The 20,000-nt window shown below is 45.0% G+C and overlaps 1 protein-coding gene across 1 annotated transcript in view; it reads right to left on the bottom strand.

The window, feature by feature from the left end:
- LOC143185975 (dystrophin, isoforms A/C/F/G/H) overlaps positions 1 to 20,000 on the bottom strand; it is a 431,935-nt gene that overhangs the window by 240,260 nt on the left and 171,675 nt on the right. The window contains exon 38 of the mRNA XM_076389324.1: positions 10,168 to 10,194. Coding sequence (XP_076245439.1) covers positions 10,168 to 10,194 — 27 coding nt within the window. The remainder of the gene's footprint in view (positions 1 to 10,167; positions 10,195 to 20,000) is intronic.

The following is a 20,000-nucleotide window of genomic DNA, read 5'->3' as shown; positions in this document are numbered from 1 at the left end:
ATGAGGACGCCTCGGTGCTGCTGGCTGGGGTAGACCGTTGGGAGTAGAGCGAATTTTATTTGCGCCGGATGCTGGTATCGGGGCTGGTGGGGTGTACAGTGGGAATCCGTGACCATTGTGACTCGGGCTACGGGAGGGCAGCTGGTTGACCGGGGACGACTGTACGTTGTTACGCTGCTGTTGTTGCTGTTGCTGCTGCTGCTGCTGCTCGTGATGCTCGTTGACGCTGGCTGCTCGAGGCGTGGTCGCGGGATGTGCTGGGGCCGGTGGAGGCGGGGGTTCCAGCAGATTTTCAAGTTCTGCTGACAGCGACCACGCTGAAGATAGTGCTGATAGTGGTGGTACTGGTGGTAGAGCTGGTAGCTGGACGGCTGCTGAATTGCCAGCGGATTCGGTATTGTTGACTGAGACGGCAGGGCTTGGCGATGCAGACTTGTTGACGCGTGCGGCGCGCTCACCGCCGACGACAGCGGTGACGTGCTGTAGATGACGATCATTCAGGCTCGCACGTCCGTTGACATTGCGATAGAAACCGGGAGCCGGCGCGAGGTTCAGGCTGGTCGGCTTCTGTTTCACGCCGCCGTTGGGCTGCGGAGACGAAGCGGGCTTCGGCTCGCCCATTTGGGTTTTATCCGCGTCAGGACACGACCGACTAGGTGCCCAGCTGCACGATCATCGTCGTGTACCCTTACACCAGAAACCTTCCCTCCCCTCTCACCCTCTCTACGATCCTCGATCCTCCAATTCAATCCTCGACCTTTCAACTCTTATTGTCAATCGTTCCAACAACGTCGGGGAAACGCATGCTTCCGACAATCCAATCTAATTCTAGTGGTTAACGCGTATTATCCTGAGACGCGAAAGACTCGAGCTTCAACGTCCTGGTTACCGTGGTTGCATTCTCTAGTTCGCGAAGTAGCTCGAGCACATTTTACGCGCGACATGTTGCCGTGCGTGGATGAATCGATAACTTTCGTCTAGAAGTTTAAACAGTTGCTGCTTCGTCTTCGTGACACTGTCGCCCGATCATAGCCGTATGCCACGACGATTTCTTCTTCATGGTTATTCGTTGAGGAATGCTTCTCTTTGGGTTCGCGATTTAGGCTCCACTTTATTCGCCAGTATCGTTCGTTGCATCGGTCGATATAGGCCGTTCGAGCTCTACTCCTCGTTCCCAGAGATATAATATTTTGAAATAACACTTGATTAATTGTATGCCGACGAACGTTAATTTAACGGGCGAAATTCTCCCGCGAATCGATCGTTATTAATTATTCGTCGATTGTTACTCGAATCAAAGTGCGAACTCATGACCATTATTGTATTTAGGAGTGCTGGCTCGTTAGCCGGGACTATGCTCCGACAGATATCCGATCCTCCGAGCTGGCGATATTTTTTCAATAAATCTCTCTGAACTAGCTTCACACTGACCGTGAACAACGGCATAAATCTCTCAAATATATATATCTATAATAATATATATCGAAGGATCCTCGATTAATAAATTTTCACTATAACGACAACGATCACTAAATCCTCTAATAAATGACTTTAATAGAACCTCGATCTAAGACGACTGCTCGGGGTTTACGTGCGCCCCAATGGAGACGATTCTTCTATAATCAACAATTTACTCCTCTATCAGTCAAATAACGAAGACCAAGCTTGCAAGGCGTGTTCACCCGAACACGTGGCCGATCAACTTCGATCAACCATCAACCGCAGCTTCGCACCAACACTCAAACGCTCCCTCTAACTCTCTACCATTTCACTACCTAACTTCGATAACGATACAGGTCGATGTGCTTCGTCGAATCTCGCGGACTTACGGTGAACGCGCGCACTGAACACCACCCGGAGACACGAATTTCCACGGTGTAAACGTCCGAAAGAAAGACTGTGCACGATCCCCTCGGCAACCACGCGCTCCACACTGTTTCCCTCCTCGTTGACAAACTCGGTCCCCCTACTGTGCTCGAATCTGACGCGAGAAAGGCTCGTCAGGCACCGCCGATCTTTGGTACGCTTCCGTCTTCTGTACCGTCGCCTCCATCCTCTCGCTGCTCAATTTCTCCTCTGCTCTTGTTCGTCTGTCGCTGGCACGTCTACCATCGTCCTCGAGCACCGATCGCGTAGCGTTGATCTTCCTTCATCTCGAGCCCGTCCAGGTGGTATCCCAGCGCGGAGCGAGCCAGCGTCGCCAGCATGGTTCCAAGGCGGTGTCAGGCGGTGTGTCCGAGCGGAGTCGAGCCGAAGGGAGCCGCGCGGCGTTCACGGCCGGTGCTCGCCGCGTGTGTTGAATGCGCGCGGGTCAGGAATCGAAGAGGGAAGTTAGGGACAGGAGGTCAGTCGGTTGAGACTGACGCGTGGCTGCCGTGCCGGGGGCGGAGTGGCGTGTTCCTCTTTGGAATACGGCGGGATTCGAGCCGCGAGCAGCCGCACGCCTGCGCCTCGCGACCAACTGCTGCTCTCTCGGCCTCTCCCCTGCCTCCTCTTCCTCCCTCATCCCTCCCACTTGTCCTCTCTCTTTGCTGTTCCTGAGGGAACATTGGTACGGCCCTGCTGTACCTTCCCATCCCTCTCCTCCTCTCTTCGGGAGGACAGAGAGAGAGAGAGAGAGAGAGAGAGAGAGAGAGAGAGAGAAAGAGAGAGAGACAAGAGGTCTCTTGGTCTCCGTTACTCTTCCTGTCTCTCTTTGGGAGGCTGTGCTGCCGTCGACGACGACGACAACGACCATGCCGATCCTCGCGCGCCTGTTTCTTCTCGCCGCTAAGCCGACGTGCTAGCGTTTCCCCGCGCGCACCGTCAGAGGGAGGGACGGCTGCAACAATGGGGAAAGGGGTGCAAAAACACGGGGAGCAAGAACGACTCTCTGTGTTCGTTTGTCTCTTTGTGGATGCACTCGGTGCGACGCGGAGGACACCCCTCCCCCGTTGCTGTCTTACACGCGTCGCGGCGCGTCTGCCTGCGTGCCACCTTTCAACCCCCGTTTCGGTGGAGGAACGGAACGGATCCAGTTTCATTTGTGGGTCCTTTGGCTTCGTGGCGCATTCACTTTAGGGTGGTTTCGCTCAAGGGTCTGTCTACCAATTAGTCAATTCGTACAATGCCTACTTTGCCGTCTTGTTTAAACGAACTCTGATAAATACAATCAAAGAAACATTGCCTGACGAGGGGTCGAGCATCACGGGGGATGGTGTATGCAAATTTTCGCTCATTAGACCACGCGAAGCGAAGAGGGAGCAGTTACGCGTATCATCCCCCAACTGTTTCGACCCAGCTCGCGTAAGCCAGAATTGGTCCCGTGTTTCTTCCAGGCTCGCGATTCGTCAAATTGGCAATGCGTTTGTGTTGGAGCGCGGAATACTTTCTGGCTCGCTGTACGTAATTATTCGCAGTCGGCGGAGAGATAAAGCGAAATAACGGGGTGAAAAAGAGGCTTTTCCGTGTCTGCGCGCGGGTCCACGGCGCTGACAACCGGCGTTTCAACGCGAAGACGGGCATAAAGGCGAGAGAAATAGACAAAAAAAAAAAAAGGGAACGGAGATAGTATCTTTCAGTGGAGGCCGTACGCAGGGCACATTGCCCTCCTGCCATCTATTCGCTGCCACCCCCTCGCCTCCCTCTCCCTTTCTCGTCATTGCCCGTCATCCCCCTCCCTCTGTTTATCTATCCACCCCTTCTGCTGGTGTTTGCTGTAATACGAGCAGCATGCGTCGACCGACAACCCCCTTTTCGCGATCTGGGTATGTGGGCCTTTGACCACGCTGCCTGAAGATGCTTGTGGATCAATGATAACGACCGCGAGCAGGATAACGATACGATTATCGATAATGCTGCGATCGATGGACAGAAACGGAGCACTGTATTTCATAGGAGTTGTATTACCAAGAAAAATGACACTTTGGTTCATTTGTTAACATTTAAAACAGAATACAATCCTTCTTGCTGACAGTATTTAAACGAGTGGATTCTAATTGTTAGGGGTGGAATTCACAAATCTGACAGTAAGTGCCTTTGGTTTCCTTTCCACGGCGAAAAAGTGTCATAGAATCATCGAAAGCGAATAATGCTCGTGACAAGAATTTTTGCAAGCAGGCACAGTAGTCTCCGTGTTCGTATAAACTGTGAGCGTTCCTAAAGTCGGAAATACATGGAGCACAAGGATAAAGCGGATTAAGAGACATGTTTGTAATGAAAGGAGGGAGTAAATCCACGGTAGAATGTAGACACGCTGGAGACACTGGAATTTCTTAATTTTTTGCGGGCGAATTTATCCGCGTCGAAGAATTCTAGCAAGAAGATTCTCTCGGATAGGAAGACACTGCGCTTGTTCGAATCGTGGATGAGACGGGGAAGATTAAAGGAGAATGAAATGTGTAAATAAAATGCAGCTTGGTGAGGCTATTGTCAACCTGCTTTTAACCGAGCCAAAGCTATTGTGAAAAATAATCCTAACATTCAGAGGATGAGATGAGAGTTTTAAAAAAATACAGTACTTCTCTCGCATTATCGTAACAGAAATTCCTCGCTGCTGTGCAATATCCAGCATTGCATTATGTCAAATTTAAAGAAAAGTGAAATAGGATTTCCAGAAAGCAACAGATTCCGCGAAACGAACTGTCTTGCCTGTAGGTGCTCTCGATATTTCATGACTCGTATAACATTTTTCCGTTTTCAATATAACCGCGCATCGTTGTGCTCGACTTCTGTCACCGCCACGATGTAACGTATCCCGCGAGCAGGAAATGCATTCCTGCACCACCGATATCCAGAAAAAGTTCCGCGGACTCGCCGTCGGCGTCAAACTTTTCGCATAAAGGCATCGCCGACACACGAGAACGTCTCGAACTTCACCGACAACACAGAACGCAACCGAAAAGAAACATATACTCGCGTCCCGCGCACACATCGACATACCCACACTATCTTCTCGCCAAATCCACCTAACATATTTCCGAATCTGAACAAGACGATCGAAAATTCAGAAGAGAGTTTAGTATTGCATATACCGCACGTGCAAAGTATTGTAACGCTGATCTTTTCTTGGAGGTTATTTTTCTTGAAGGCCGTTCGTGCAAAATTAATAGAGAGGTTCTTTTAGTGTTCTTCGACCTCAGCTTTTCGTGGAATATCTACTTCGGTGCTTGAGCATATTTTCAAATATTATAGGTAACTAGATTTAAGGAGAACAGAAAGTTTCTTGAAGTAAATTCCAAGAGAACAAGAAGGTTAAACATGCACTTCCATTTGAAAGCTACAAGAGTTACAACAGTAAAGTTTGCAAATTTTTTGCTAAGAAACTAGAGTAGATAGCGGGTAGCTGCGTGAAATTTTCTTACGAAGACTTATCAATATTTAATGCACAGTATAAATTTTCTCAGCTATTCAGCTTTCTCGTTTTACAAGTCTTGCATAGCACAAAACGCAAAAACTTAAAAGAAAGTCTCAATATTTAGCCCATAAAACAGTTCACGATTATTCCCCAAAATTTTAGAATACCCCTCTCACACGTGTCTAAATAAATACAGAAAATTTTAAAAAACTTCCCAAAGCTCCCACCCACAACAGTCTCAAAATATGAACACTACTTTACCACCAAAGATTGAGGAACACCGAGCTGTCTTCCAATCGCAGAAGGGAGTTGGTCGCACGCCAAAATCTATTACATTCCGCAAATTATGCCGCGAGACGACATTTCCGTGTGCCTACATTATCCATGATATCAGGCTGGCGCGAGATGCTAGACGCAACTTCCCGTCGAGGTGGATGGATACAAATGGAATCGATGCAGGGCCTCGAAACTTATTCGATCTAGCGGCTCCCGTCGAACAGAATTACTGCAAGTTCCGATGAGAGACAGCTACGCGGTTCTTGTCGGCAGATAAATCATTCGCTATAACGCGGGACACAAAGCGAAGTAATAAAAGCGCGTCGCCCAGCAAATTGGCCGACTGCGAAAAAGGAAGTAAGGAGGGAACATGCTCGACGAATTTCGTTTTGGTGCAAAGAAAATTCTGGCAGTTTGAAGACGGAATGCAAGTGATAATAGATAGCGTGAATGTGTTCCACTAGACTATTTTGGGAATAGAGAATGACACCGAGTCGACCTCGTGGCACCCTCAATAGTCGATGGAAATAGGAATCTAAATGTGACAGAGGGAAGTGGGATACTTCTGACACTTGTCGATTTCTAGCAGAGAATCTTATGTTCAGTGATGTTGTCTGTAGAGAAATGGTAGATTTTTCTGGGTGTCTCAAAATTTGAATATTTGGAAACTTGATAATGTGTCCTGGTTAAGAAGAAATTAAAACTACTTTTAGAAAGGCTTACACTTTTGTAACTCTACCTAGTTAATCGTAACTAAACTTTTTCACAGGTTTCAACACCTCTACTCCCAAATTAAATTATTCACAAGCAAAGTTCCAAAACCTGTTCACTGATTCCTATCGACGACCCACAAAAAAGTGAATACTGAATTCTAAAGCTACGTTCACATTAAGCAATCTTTTATCGAACAACCAAACTGATCAGCCTCCTAAAGTCGATCAAAATTGTCGTTTCAATTAAACTGACCCGAAATTCACAGGGACAACTTCGATCAATTTGAGGTCGAACAACTCGATTATTTGTAGCAAAAATTGGCAAATATGAACGTAGCATAAACGAGCCACGACTATCGCCTCCACAATCATTTAATTGGGCACCAGTGCTGTTCAGGACGAGTCACCAATTTCGCTCGGTCGACAAAGGGGCAACAACAGTCCCGGTGGAAAAGCGATTGCGCGTTGCGGTGCGCAGCGTCTGCAAATAAAGAGGAAAGGAAACAACGTAGGAAGCCCTGTGAACAGAATCTACGGTGCAAGTTACGGTAATGGCGCAATGCATTGAGACAATCCGAAGTACTAGCAAAGTCCTCCGCCGTGCGGTCTGCGGTTCGAGGACGGGAACGTGGGGCTCGTAGTCAACTAATATGATGTACTACCGCTTTATTACGTTGCAGAATCAGCAGGAGCCCAGTTCCGTCGAAATTCGAAGGCATCGTCGCGACGGGCTCGCTATCTTCTCTCTCCCCCTCTCTGTCACGTGCCGCACACGTACCTTCCATATTCGAAACAATATTAACGTAACGATGTTTTCCACTGGAATGGATGCGCAAATTGTACCACGCTAATGCAAAATGGTCCACCGAGATCCATTTTCTCGGTGGAACTCGTCACAATGATTCATATCAACCGACACTTTTGGGAACCATGCTGCAACACACTGTTTCTGGGAGACTGCACGCGGAATGCACTTTGTAATTATCGAAGTTACTATTTATCTGTGAGACTTTCGAAAGCGTGGGGATTTTAGGCGCTACGCGGGTTAAATGATTCTTGAGAGATAGAGCCCTGGGAGGCGAGATGAAATGCAAACTAACGTACAGTGTTTCCCTTGCTATGGGGTTACAAATTGTACAGTGGTTTCCTTGTTATGGGATTGCAAATTGAATGCACAGTGTTTCTGTCGCTATGGAACTGCAAGCTAAAGCTGGGTTTACACTATATGTTATATAACGAAGTTATGTAACTTTTTAGAAAGCAGAAAAAGACATAGGTATAACATTTCACTTTCTTCTTTAGGGTAATACCTAAGGCTCTTCTCTGCTTTCTAAGAAGTTATATTACTTTGTTGTATAACATGTAGTGCAGACTCAGCTTAACAATGAGTATACAGAAACTCCTAAAGATATATCTACACACACTACATGTCATATAATAAAGTTACATTATAACAAAGCTATATAACATGTAGTGTAGACCCACCTTAAGCACTGAAAATTCTAATCGAAACTCGAACTCTGATTTTTCATCTGAACATACGACTCTAGCCGCGAACCCAGTGACTGGATTCCCACCTTCTCAGTTTAATTCCAAAAAAATGCCAGCGGCCCATCCCGCGTCTAATCCTCGAGCAGATGAATTTGGCAAGCCACCCCGACGAAAAAGCATTTTTCCATGGGCCCGAGCCGGCCAGTAGCCAGGCGCAAATTGAAACGGTGACGACAAGAGGGACAAATTGGCGGGATCCCGGCGGAGAGCCCGAAGACAGAACGCACTTCGAAATTTTGCATGCGCGCCATTGTGCGCGGCGGAGTATTAAAGCTGCAAGTAACACGCGGGGATTAGTCGAGCAAACGTTGGCCGAGTTGCCACAATGGGTTCGTTAGCGAGTACACGCTAACCGTGGCAGAGACGGGAAGCGCGAAATGAGGAGAACGAACAACAAGCAGCCATCGAACTCCAACTCGATGCGTTTTCTCCCTTCGACAGACGCGGCCCTTCCGACTGTCTGGCTCTCCCTCAACTTCCTTGGATTACGACCGCTAATCCCGATCCTCTAAATCTGCTTCGTTTGCTCGCGACCGAGATTCCTGGACATGGACAATGCTTTTGTCGATACCAGTGTGGACGCTGCGGCTGTTCCCTTAATTATGTTTAGTTATGAACTTTCGTTTCATTGATGTTACTTTGGGATTCTGAACGAGGGATCTGTGGAAAGGGTTATTGATGAAATTTTGGGGGCGATTGGGGACCTCAGAATAAGAGGAAAATTAATTTCTTTAGTAATGCTGCTGCTGTTCAAGTCATGGCTCGAGCGCTACTCTCAGTCGTATAGGATTTTTATTGTTTATACATTGAATCATAGAAATCCTGAAATTCTGATTAGTAGTAGGTGAATACAAATAATTGCGTGCTAGTGACAACGCTCAAAATCGAATCTGAATGTATTTCATGTTAGTTTCATAAAATTCTCTAAACTTATGCATTTCTACTGTTCTGAAGGGTATCACGCAACAACGAGAGCACTCCTCAATTTACCCATAAACACTGACACTAGACAGCACATTAACCAACTGATGATACTGTTCCCAAATACCCTATTCAGATCAATAGAACCAGGTCGCAACTCATCTGCCCCCAACAGCGTTATGCGACCAGAATCAATTGGACTGTATCATGAAGGGACCCGTATCGGTAGCCTAAGCAAACAGGCTGCTTTCCAAATATGCATCACTAAATATACATCCTCAAGTGCATCGTGATCTTGCACCTAACTCGCAACTTCTGTGATTGGTTAGGAAGACCAGAACCATACCCATCGACATGACAATACATCAAAGAATTTTATAGAGATACTTTTAGCCAATGGTGTATACCTAATAGCTATATTTAAATCGACAAACAAACAAAAAAGATCCTACATGAAAGATTGATCTTCCACGATATTTCTCCTTCGAAAGGATTCAAAGAATGACATAGAAGATTTTCATGTTACTAAGAACAGAGAAAATATTTAGGTGTCCCTGCTTCAGTATGGAAACCCTATACACTCTGGCTCTGAGGTCCAGAACAGCACAATGCCCAGAACTGCAATCTAGGGTCGAATACCTCAGAATGTGGTATGTGGACTTGCCCTGTTCTTCAACTCGCCGATTCATTTGATACTGCTTCCAGCAGACCATGGTCCCAGGGAAGAAGGTAGCCTAGGTAGGAGGTTACGCCGCGACTCTTCGCGAGGTTAGGAGTGCCCAGGGCGGCGGCGACCTCGGCCGAGTATTTTTGCGCGGAACGAGTGGCTTTGTGAAGGAAGAATGGCCGGAGTAAGTGCTCCCGTGAAATATGGGTTACCGAGTTAAGGGCGAGAGGGGACAGGGGAGGGTCGCGCTCGCTTTAATGATACATCCGGGCTCGCTTCTTTCGCGAAATCCCCCTCAATTAAATTTCAGCCCAGATCTTCCTCTCCACCGCCCCTATCCACGCCTCTACCCTCCTGTCCCCTTCCCATCGCGGATCGACCCCCTCCTCGAGGCTCGTGGTCCTCTGGAGGCGCCCCCCTCCGCCAGATAAATTGACGCGAAGAGGTATCAGTTCAATAGGAATCCTGAAAGCCAGTCGAGCTTTCTATCTTACGCCCTTTCGACGAGTGCCCAGGGCGGAAAGAGGGAGAAAGGGGGACGGAAGGTGCCGTCTCGACGGCCTCGATGGAAACATTCCTGGAATATGACGCCCTGGGCTGAGGGACGGCCCCGTGACCCGGTGCAGAGGAACTGCTGGGTGATTTGAAGGGTGATTCAGCCGATTGTTTCACGCAGGGATGTGACGGGGACTATTGAAGCGAACGTCGAAAGGGGAATCGCGATTTTTTTGCTGGCCATTGTGAGAGGGGTTCCATTAGGAGGTGTAATGACGAGGAGAGATAGTGTGATGTTCGTTTTCTTTTTGTAGGTCTTTGTTGCTTTGGAGGGCTACTCGAAGTTGATTTTTCGATGCTTTAGGGGTGTGTGGATAGTGGGTTATGAGATGTTTGCGATTGAAGTCAGTTTACCTTGGTAGAAGATTGGGAGATATGGTTAGTTTAGTATAGGAACACTTATTTGAAGTGAACACGTACTTGAATAGTTGAATATTTAAATATTTGAGAATTTGAGTAATTCAGTACTTGAATATGTGAGCACTTGAAAATTTTTAAATTTGAAAATTTGAAAATTTGAAAATTTGAAAATTTGAATTTTTGAACATTTGAAAATTTGAAAGTTTGAACATTTGAAAATTTGAATATTTGAAGATCTTGAAATCTTCCACAAAGGTAATCTAAAAATTCTCTCCCTTACCCTCCTAGTAGCTCGCAAACTCAAAGTCAATCTACCCTCATTAATAAACAGTCCTATATAAAAGAAACAGTTCCAAATCCCGTTGACACTCCTAAACTAACGACGAAACTTCGTCGCAGCCCAACTAGCAGACCCAAAGGGTTAATTTCGCTCAACGACTCGCGCTACAAAACGACCGACAAGTTCCTGAAACGGCCCATTCTTTTGAAGCTCGAAATAGCGGATTTCTTTGACGCTGCGCAACGATACTGAAACCTGCACATCGCGGATATACGTGAAAGCATTTTCGAAAAGGGGATGAAACGACAGCAGGCCGGTCCAGCCGTTTCGAGTGATTTGTATAGCAGCGATAGGGCGTTCCACTTTAATCCACCGGAAATCTCATATCGTCCATTAACGCCTAATTGAAATTCTCTTTCGGCTGGATGGATACGGCCAGCTCGTTGCAATCAAATACGCATTCCACGTCGTACTCTCTTGTGGCGATCGTATTTTAGAACAGAGACAACGTCTCCCCCACCCCCGCCTTTCAATTACCGATAAAACCAATTAATATTCACGGCTAGCTCGTAAGAGTTAACGACTCGTGACCATCCGCGGCCACTTGCTCGCGGTTTAACGCCTACACCCGCCGCGACAAGATCGAAGGTCCTCGGTTCCACGTCGCCAGTTCCTGGCTGCCTCGCGAAAAAGTGTTTCTCGACTTCTGATTCCATGGAAACTCTATCCTCTACCCTCTGTCCCGATGGAACGGACGGTCGTATCGAATTGAATTAACGCCAGTCGTTATTCGGATTACCTCGTTATACAAAGTGCATTGGAAATGAAGCGGCTATTAATTCGACACCCGCGAGAAGCCGCCTGAAATATTCGGTGAGCGTGTCGGTGACGTGTTCGACTTACCGATTCGAATTCGATTCTCTCTGGGCGAAGCTGGGTGAAAGAAATTGTCTCTTACCTGTAACAGAAAGACAGAGGATTGTTAGAATAGAATTCAAAATCTTGTTAAAATAGAAGTATTTTACAGCAAGGTAGATTCAAAATATATTAGGTATAAGTTACTCTTTATTTCTTATCCTTCGAAGCTTCTTATCTATTTTCGTAGATCCAGGTGAGTGCAATCCTCTATCCAAATTGTATCCAGATCAAGCGACAGATACTTGAAATATGTATCTGAGCAGTTCGTATTTAAATGGTTAGAAAATGATATGGACACATTCCACTGTGTGCAACTTCATTAAACAGACAGGTTTGTATATTTCCTCTTCGATAAAACAATTTTTCTCGACGCCCCTCGATACCTTCAGAAATAATTGCGAGCACACTTAAGCCAGACCCACCGTGTGTCACTTAGCGTGAATTATCGCTATCGAAGAGCTACTAATTAACTCGCGAATGAACAAAAAACGCGACGAAGCGAACAGCCAATATATTCTACGTTTCACCAGCGGCGTCGAGCAATAAATTCCCCGTCCGTGTTCCACCAGCTATTGGACGCAACGTGTCGGGCATATATTAACGATGTATGAAAATAATAATGTAATATCAATGTTATCGCCGACGCTCGCGGTAATACGCGTCGCGCGTCAGAGGGCTAACCGAACCCGAACGCCTCCTGGCGATGCAATAATCTAATCATGTCCCTGACGCGATCGTGATTGAAGACCACCGAGCTGTTTGTTCGAGGCTACCACAGCCTCGAAAAACCGCTGCCATTTTTCTGGCGAAGCAGCCACCGAAATTCGACGCTCATCAACCGACGACAATAGTTGACACGAGTCGAAAGAATCTGAGAGCGAAATTGCCAGCATTTTCGTAGCATTTCGCGTGTGTGGCCTCCACGGTTCGCCAAGTCGATTAACACGCTTTTTAGAAAACTGTTCCATCTGGCCATTCATTACTGACCATCTGGATGGTAAGGTAATGAAGTTGCCAGTCTAGCTAGTGAACAGCCATATATAGAAAAAAAGTGATTTTAGGGAACAATCTCGTAGATTGAAAGGTTTGGGAGTTTCTTCATGCGAATTTTCTGTGATAGAAAAGACAGGGACACAATTTTTGTGAACTGCAAAGCTGCAGCCGCTTGTGAGCTTTAAATTCCCGAATTTCCAGATTTTCAGATTAATTAAACACTCAAATCTTTCAGAAAGAGGTAATCCACAAAAGGCAACCTTAATTAGGTATTAATATGTCCTGAACCACTGACCATACGCTGCCAAAGTACAGTACTGACATGCTTGGCTTAATGTGTTTTACAAAGTAGCAAAGATTTTTCAAAAAAAAAAGTACACTTTACACTCGAGCAACTACCCTCATTAGTTTTCCTGTCTTTGTATACGTGCAGCCCATTTGGAAAGAGAAATTGTAGAAATAGCTGAAATAGGGGAAATTTCTTGGGATCTGGATATTTAAGAAAAATGATTGTTGCAGAGCAGAGGGAACGCGCCATAAAAATGCGGTGAAAAGAAAACGTTGCTCGATGCTACGTCTCTGAAAGTTCCCGGGGACCAGAAGAGTTTTAACGATAGCAAAAAGCGATTTCTCCGCCTCCGCCCTCTTGGTACGCGCACGGCCGATCGGAAACTACTTCGAGGTTACGCAAAGTTTCTCCATCGCTCATCAGCCGTCCCTTTTCCGGGCGAACCATTGAAACCTGGGAGTTGGAGCGCGAGAATCGACGCCAAGAATCGGGGGGAAAAAGAGCTAAAAACTCTGACGATTGGTAGGAAAAATAACGCGTAAAAAAATATTGACCTTTTATACTGAATGAACCATTCCATTTGGTTTCATTAATATTGGAGTAATATGGTAATGCAAAGCCAACAGCATCGCGATACAAATTAATATAAGTGGCGATGATTACGAAACTGGTCTCTGTGAAAATTTACGAATATTGAATTTTTCATCTTTTTCAGGTAAATCGAGGCAACGTGATTTTTTTAGATTTTCAACTAATTAGATTACAGTCAGAGTTTCTAGACATATATCTGAGGTTGTAAGGTCGAACGACAGATGCCAGATTTTCGAAAAGTTCGAGTTAAAGTCTTAATTGAGATATGAAATGTAGAATTAATATTTGAAGAAATAAGAACTAATAAAAATAAGAACGAATAAAAATAAAAGTTCGAAAAGGCACGACTCCATAAGACAGTACTGAATTTGAAAACTTTAAATATTAATATCTTGGAAACAAGAACATGTGACATAAATAATTCTGCCTTGCAACCACAGATATATTTGCGAACAAGTGGATTTAAAGTAGAATAATATGCAATTTTTATAGCCGTACAGTGAATTGGAGAAGTATATTCTACAAATTGAGGACTAAAATCGACATCTGAAACTATAAATACAAACTAGAAATAGCAATCCATGTCTCATATGAGCCGCTATCGAGAGCAGATACCTCAAAACAGTCTCGTTCAGGCAGTAACTGAATTTTTCTGCCAGCTAGCTGCCGGGGGTTTCAGGTTTCGCATAAATTCCAGGCGTAGATACGCGTCGGATAAGGAGGCCGGCGGCCGTGGCACAAATCTCGTTTGGAATTTTTCATTTCCTCGATGGCGATCGGTTTCACACAAAGATGTCATCCGTATCCGACATAAACTCTCGATATAAGATTTCCTACCCACGGGGACGATAATTCCGTCGCTGGATCTTCTACCATTTAATTCCACGCGCAAACACGTCGGACGATTTATGTACAGCGGCGTATTTTAGTGAAGGTAAATTTCTAATAACTAAAAGTCAACTGATAGGACGCCTGGAGCGTCGATCACTTCCAAGTAGAGTAAACAGTAATACGTCAGACGCTGCAGAAGCGATATTCTATAAATTTTTCAGCTTCCAAAAAATGTAAATCTGTCACTAATATTCTTATTGATTTCTTCACGCTCACCCAGAGTCACAAAATAAAACTTAGTTGCAGAATGTGATAAATCAACACAGCTGAATTTTAAGATAAAGCTCGATTCCCGGTATAAAAAAAAATATTGCACTGTGTTTGAAAGCTCTGTGAACACTCCTCGTCCAAAATGTTTAAAAAAATACCATTGAAATCCCCTAAAAATCAGCAAGATCGTCCAAACGCCCAATAATCGCTCGCAACGAGCTTTCAAAGGGGAAACTTTGTCGGGCGAACGCAAACAAATGAAAAGACAGAGAGGGAGCGGGATCGCGTCGAAAAATCGCGGAATTTCGCGTGCACGGGCACGCACAGGATACACGGGGCAAAGCCGAAATAACAAGAGGAAAGGGGGAGGTACCGATAGAAAGGAAGGTCGCGTTATCGCGTGCAAGTACAAAGCTAAGCCCTTTCATCGATATTCGCGGCGATTGTTCCGCTCCCGGCAGTTCGCTGGAACGCTGATTTGACAGCTCATCTGACCTCTTGATTCGTTGTTCCGATTCCTTTTTTTTCCCCTGCAACAGCCTTTGTCGAAGCTTGCCATCCTATCGAGCTCCTATTGTAAGCGCGCAACTATGCCAGCGCCATTACCGTAGCCCACGTTTCCACACGCAGCCAGGCGCAGAGGTAGACCTCGAATGAAATCATTAAAAATGAAGAACCGCGAACAAAAATTTCTCTTCTCGTTCATAATTTACGATGTACGAAAATGGTTCGATGAACCATTCGCTTATTTTTCAGATCGTAGAATTTATTTCATTTCCTGCTGTAAGGTTTAATTAAAATTGAAGTCGGCAGAACAGTAGCAGCACTGAAGCTTGTTTAATTTTATCACTGATTGAAGAGAGGAAGTGGGTGTTACAATGCTGTAGATTATAATTCAGACATACTTTCTAATTTATTTATGCCAGTAGAGGTCCATTAGAGCGCAGGTGCACTTGAGTGCATATCGTATCGTAGTTCAGAGGACTACCTGTTTCTCTAATTTTTATCATTTTTCACCTTCTCCCACGAAAAGTGACACTGTCATGTGGCCATGGTCACTAAAATTCCAGTCGTCTCTAGAAATTTGCCTGATATTCATCGTCCTACTCGTAAATACATAGCAAGTCGAACCGAACTCAACCTATTCAGCACGTATCGTTTTAATGACATGCACGTGACGCGAGTGATGGTAATAACTAAATGAACTTTGGATCACGTTCTCCTATGATCACATCCTGCTCGGGGATCTTCTTGATAGCAAACGAGTTTTGCTCACTCATATCTTCAAGAAGACTATAACAGATTACCAGTAGTATATGTGTATTCGGAGTGTTCAGTGATACAGAATTTGCTTCAGAGTTCAGAGTAATGTGTCTGACTCGAGACTTGCACCTACGTCCAACACGGAAAAACCAGTAGAATATACCCCGAGTTAAACACAATAAACACAATAAAGCCAGTAGAATAAGCCTCGTGTTAGACACAAAAAATCAAGCAGATTAAGTCTTGAGTCAGACACAAAAAATTAAGGAGAATCAATGTCGAGTTAGACTCAGAAAATCTAGTAGAATAAGTCTCGGGTCAGACGTAAAAAATCCAATAAACTATGCCCCGAATCTGACTAAAAAAATCTCGCAGAATCAGTATCGAGTCAGACATAGAAAAGCCAGTAAAATAAACCCCGAGCCAGACATAAAAAATCCAGTAGAATAAGTTCCTAGTCAAACACAGAAAAGCCAATAGAATCAGTTCCTAGTCAGACACGCTTCACACGAATTTCAAATACCTTTTAAGCAATCAATACCTCTAAAACACAAGTTTGGCATTCCCAAAACTTCTGACACCTGTTATCGAACAAACCATATAAATAGAGCTTGATCTATAATATAGATCGCCCTCAGCTATAAACTCATCACCAAGCCTACACCAAAAAAAAAAGAGAGATACTACATTTCACAATAAAGATCAACGACCTTTTGGAATTTTTATATCGAAATAACCCGCGGCGCAAAAACTGTTCACATTTTTGAACGTGAAACGCAGCGAGGGCAGTCAAAAACAGGATCATCGAAGCGGATTTCGTGAACGTTCGGCGCGCAAATAGAAGATGACACGTCAACTCGTCGCGACGTCGCTGGAATAATTCTGCCCAATCGCATCGCTCGCATATTTCCCTTCATAAATTAAAAATGCATGGAAAAACGTGAAATATCTTCGGCGATATGTGGCCCCCGAGGCTCGAGGCGCGCGGGGACAGCGAAACGTCGATAGTTTGAAAATTAAAATGTAACCCTGCGCGCGGCACTATCCAACGGTGGTGGGTAATCAATCCTCGAACGGCATGTATAGAATTCGTCGCGCGTTTTCGCTCCACAACGAAACGGCCGCGGCCGACTGGCAATTAAATCACCGACGAACGGATTTCATTACCGTGAGAATTAAATCTGAAACACGAGCGCGTGATCAAAAGTCGACGATCGTTGGGAACGCGCGACACGTTCCTCCTGGTCGCTGGGCAAAAATTCTATATACCTGTAACTCGATTCCGTGATGGTTATTCTACGGCTGTTATGAAATAGTCCTTAGTTCGAGGACGAATCGAGGGCTGCAACAGTGATTGATTTTATGCATTCGATTCTTCGCGGTGAATACAGAAATCCTGCGTGCTAAATACGAAAGAAATTTCGACCATTTCGAATTTCGTTTCGCAGAATTCAATATTAATGGAAAAATGAGTGAATAACTGAGACGATAGGAACTTTTATTTCAGTCTGTATATTATGCTACAGTATCGAAGAATAAAAGCTGCGGAAACGGAATGCGAAAGGAATAAAAACTGTTACTGTCCCTCAATTCTCTACCTTTTTCTTTCCTTTCAATTAGGCCTGAAGCATCGGCGATGTTACGTAAAAATTGCAGGAGATCTGAGGAAGAATCGGATCGAAAGATGAACGTGTTTCGTCGCGAGCGGAAGGGGGACAATTTCTCGTGTCAGGGACGAAGAAATCCCGCGACGAAGTGTTTTTCAATTTAAAGCCCGACAGAATGGAACAAGACGAAAAACGACGACGGAAAAAAGAGGGAAACAGAGGGAGGCGGGTGGAGAGAAAGATATTGGGTAAACGAGGGAAAAAGCGAGTGGTGGATCCTCCAGTCGTCGGCGGCAAGATAAACGACGGAAAGGCTTTAAACCTCGCACGAGAGATAAATTAGTCTGTCCGGCAGGTGGTCCCAGTTTTTAGAAGCTACCCACCGACAGGAATTGCGGATGGGAACTCCTGCTCGCGAATCAAGACTGCCAGTAGACCATTGATCGTTCTTGCAGGGAGAAGGCACAGCCGTGACGAGCATATGGAAACCCTTTCGCAGATGCCTCAGGCTCGTCTGGGATCGTATCTACCAGACGCGTGAACTGAGAGCCTGGAAAAGGGTTGCTGCAAGCGAATCGCGATAAGAAAGGGATCCCTTCAAATATAACACGTGTGTCGGTGGTGATCCTAATGCTTAGGAAGGGGGTTGTACGGAAGTTAGGCTGTGCAAGGTGGTAGATAAGACGGGTGTTAACTATCGTCGATGAAGACGCGTGAAGCTGTTTCTTTCGAGGTGGTAGGGCAGACCATTCGAGACAAATTTCAAAAATTTAAATATTTGAGACACTGGAATTCTAAAAATTTTAATATTTGAAAAATTGAAATTTTGAAAATTCAAATATTTAAAAAATTGAAAATTTAAATATTTGAAAAATTGAAATTTTGAAAATTTAAATATTGGAAACATTGGAAACTTGAATATCTGATACCAAGGCTTTCCTGAAAAAGAGGAGTTGCTCCTGTCAGACGTAACTGTCCCCTTAAGTGAAAATCTCAACCATAAGTCAGACATTTCTGTCCTACACTTAACACCTAAAAATTCCTCAAACTCCCTCTGCTGCACTTACACCGTAGAACCAAATGGACCATACCTATAAATGATCGTACATTGGATAGGACAGAGAATCGAAGGCTAATTCAACAAAACTGTAGACAAACTGTCGGGCGAAAGCCCAGAAACGGGTACAAATTGAGCAACAAGAAAAGGAAACCATTTCTCAGTGGGATCGGGGCGAAGGATCGTCTACAAGGGCTGGAAACGAATCTGAAATTACAGAAACGACATGGGCCGACGTGTTAAGCAGAGCAACTGAGTACACAAAAAGAAACTGGCGAGTGTCAAAGAAAATATTGAAAGCGGTGGGCGGCTTGTCGGAAAAGCTCCAAAGACGTGAAACCAGCGAGACGAATAACGAATCTCTGGGCGCCATTAGTTTCGTATTGCAGACGATTGTCGATATCGAGGAGTCCGTTTCGTTTTACGTCAGGAACGAGAAAGGAAACGAGCGGCTGGGCAGGGGGCGTAAAGGGTGAGCGAGTCGACTGGGCTGGACGAAGTCTGAAAGTAAAAGGGGGAAGAAGGGAAAGGGAGAAAAAGAGACGCAGGAATACACAGGCGGATGGCACGGTTCAATGACGACCGCCCAGAAATGGCAGCTTTGATGTCGAAATAATTGAATCTATTTTTCTCGATTTATAGAGCAAGCCTGCGCGAACCTTTCCCTTTACACTTTCCAGTAACGCAAATTTCTATAAAATTACTCACTAAGGAAACAAATTCTACATATCTGCAAAATACTCAGCTGATAAAATTGTATCTATGATTTTCAAATAATCTTTTCACCATTGCACATACGAATATATAACATGTTAGAACTTTCCAAGTAGTACAGCTCAAGGATATCGCAAACTCGATAAAATATAAAGCAGAATAAGTGACATGTAAACGTCCAGACTGTATACGTACACTAACACTAATAATAGTCAGTGAGTCAGTGCCCTAAAACTGGAATAATAAATGAACTCTGGAAATGATTATTGATTCAGTAAGTGTCTAAATTTAAACCCCTTCAAAGCGAGATTTGCTTCAGATTAAAATGAAGAACTTCGAGTTCAGTCTCGACACAAAGTTGCACAACTCGTACCCTCATTTGTAACAAAGTTTTTAATGGTATCCTATAAAGAAGCCTGTCGGCTCGAACTTCGAGACGTACTGCTTCGCGTCTAAAGTCAGTCGAGGCATTGATTTGCATAGCACGAGGTCAATCTTCAGGGTCCAAGATGGACGAGCGAGTCGTGTTTGCAAGTTGAATTTTACGAGGCGATTTTCGCCCCTGTAACGGATATTAAAAACAGTGTACCCTATGGTGAGAAATCCATTGGATACAACTGGGCTCTCGCGCAACTTGCGCCGAGAATCCTTAAGGCGTCCCGACAATGTCGACGGGGCATGATGGATGGAAGAGCGATTCCAGTTCGACGCGCGTAAAAGAGGACGGAAATTGAAACGCTCGTGCAAGGGAGCATTGGCTATCCGATTTGCTCTTTAAAACTGGCATCAGAACTTCGCGATGAAGTCAT

This window comes from Calliopsis andreniformis, chromosome 12, assembly GCF_051401765.1.
Source record: "Calliopsis andreniformis isolate RMS-2024a chromosome 12, iyCalAndr_principal, whole genome shotgun sequence".
Classification (NCBI taxonomy): domain Eukaryota; kingdom Metazoa; phylum Arthropoda; class Insecta; order Hymenoptera; family Andrenidae; genus Calliopsis; species Calliopsis andreniformis.
This window is presented reverse-complemented; position numbering and strand designations above follow the sequence as displayed.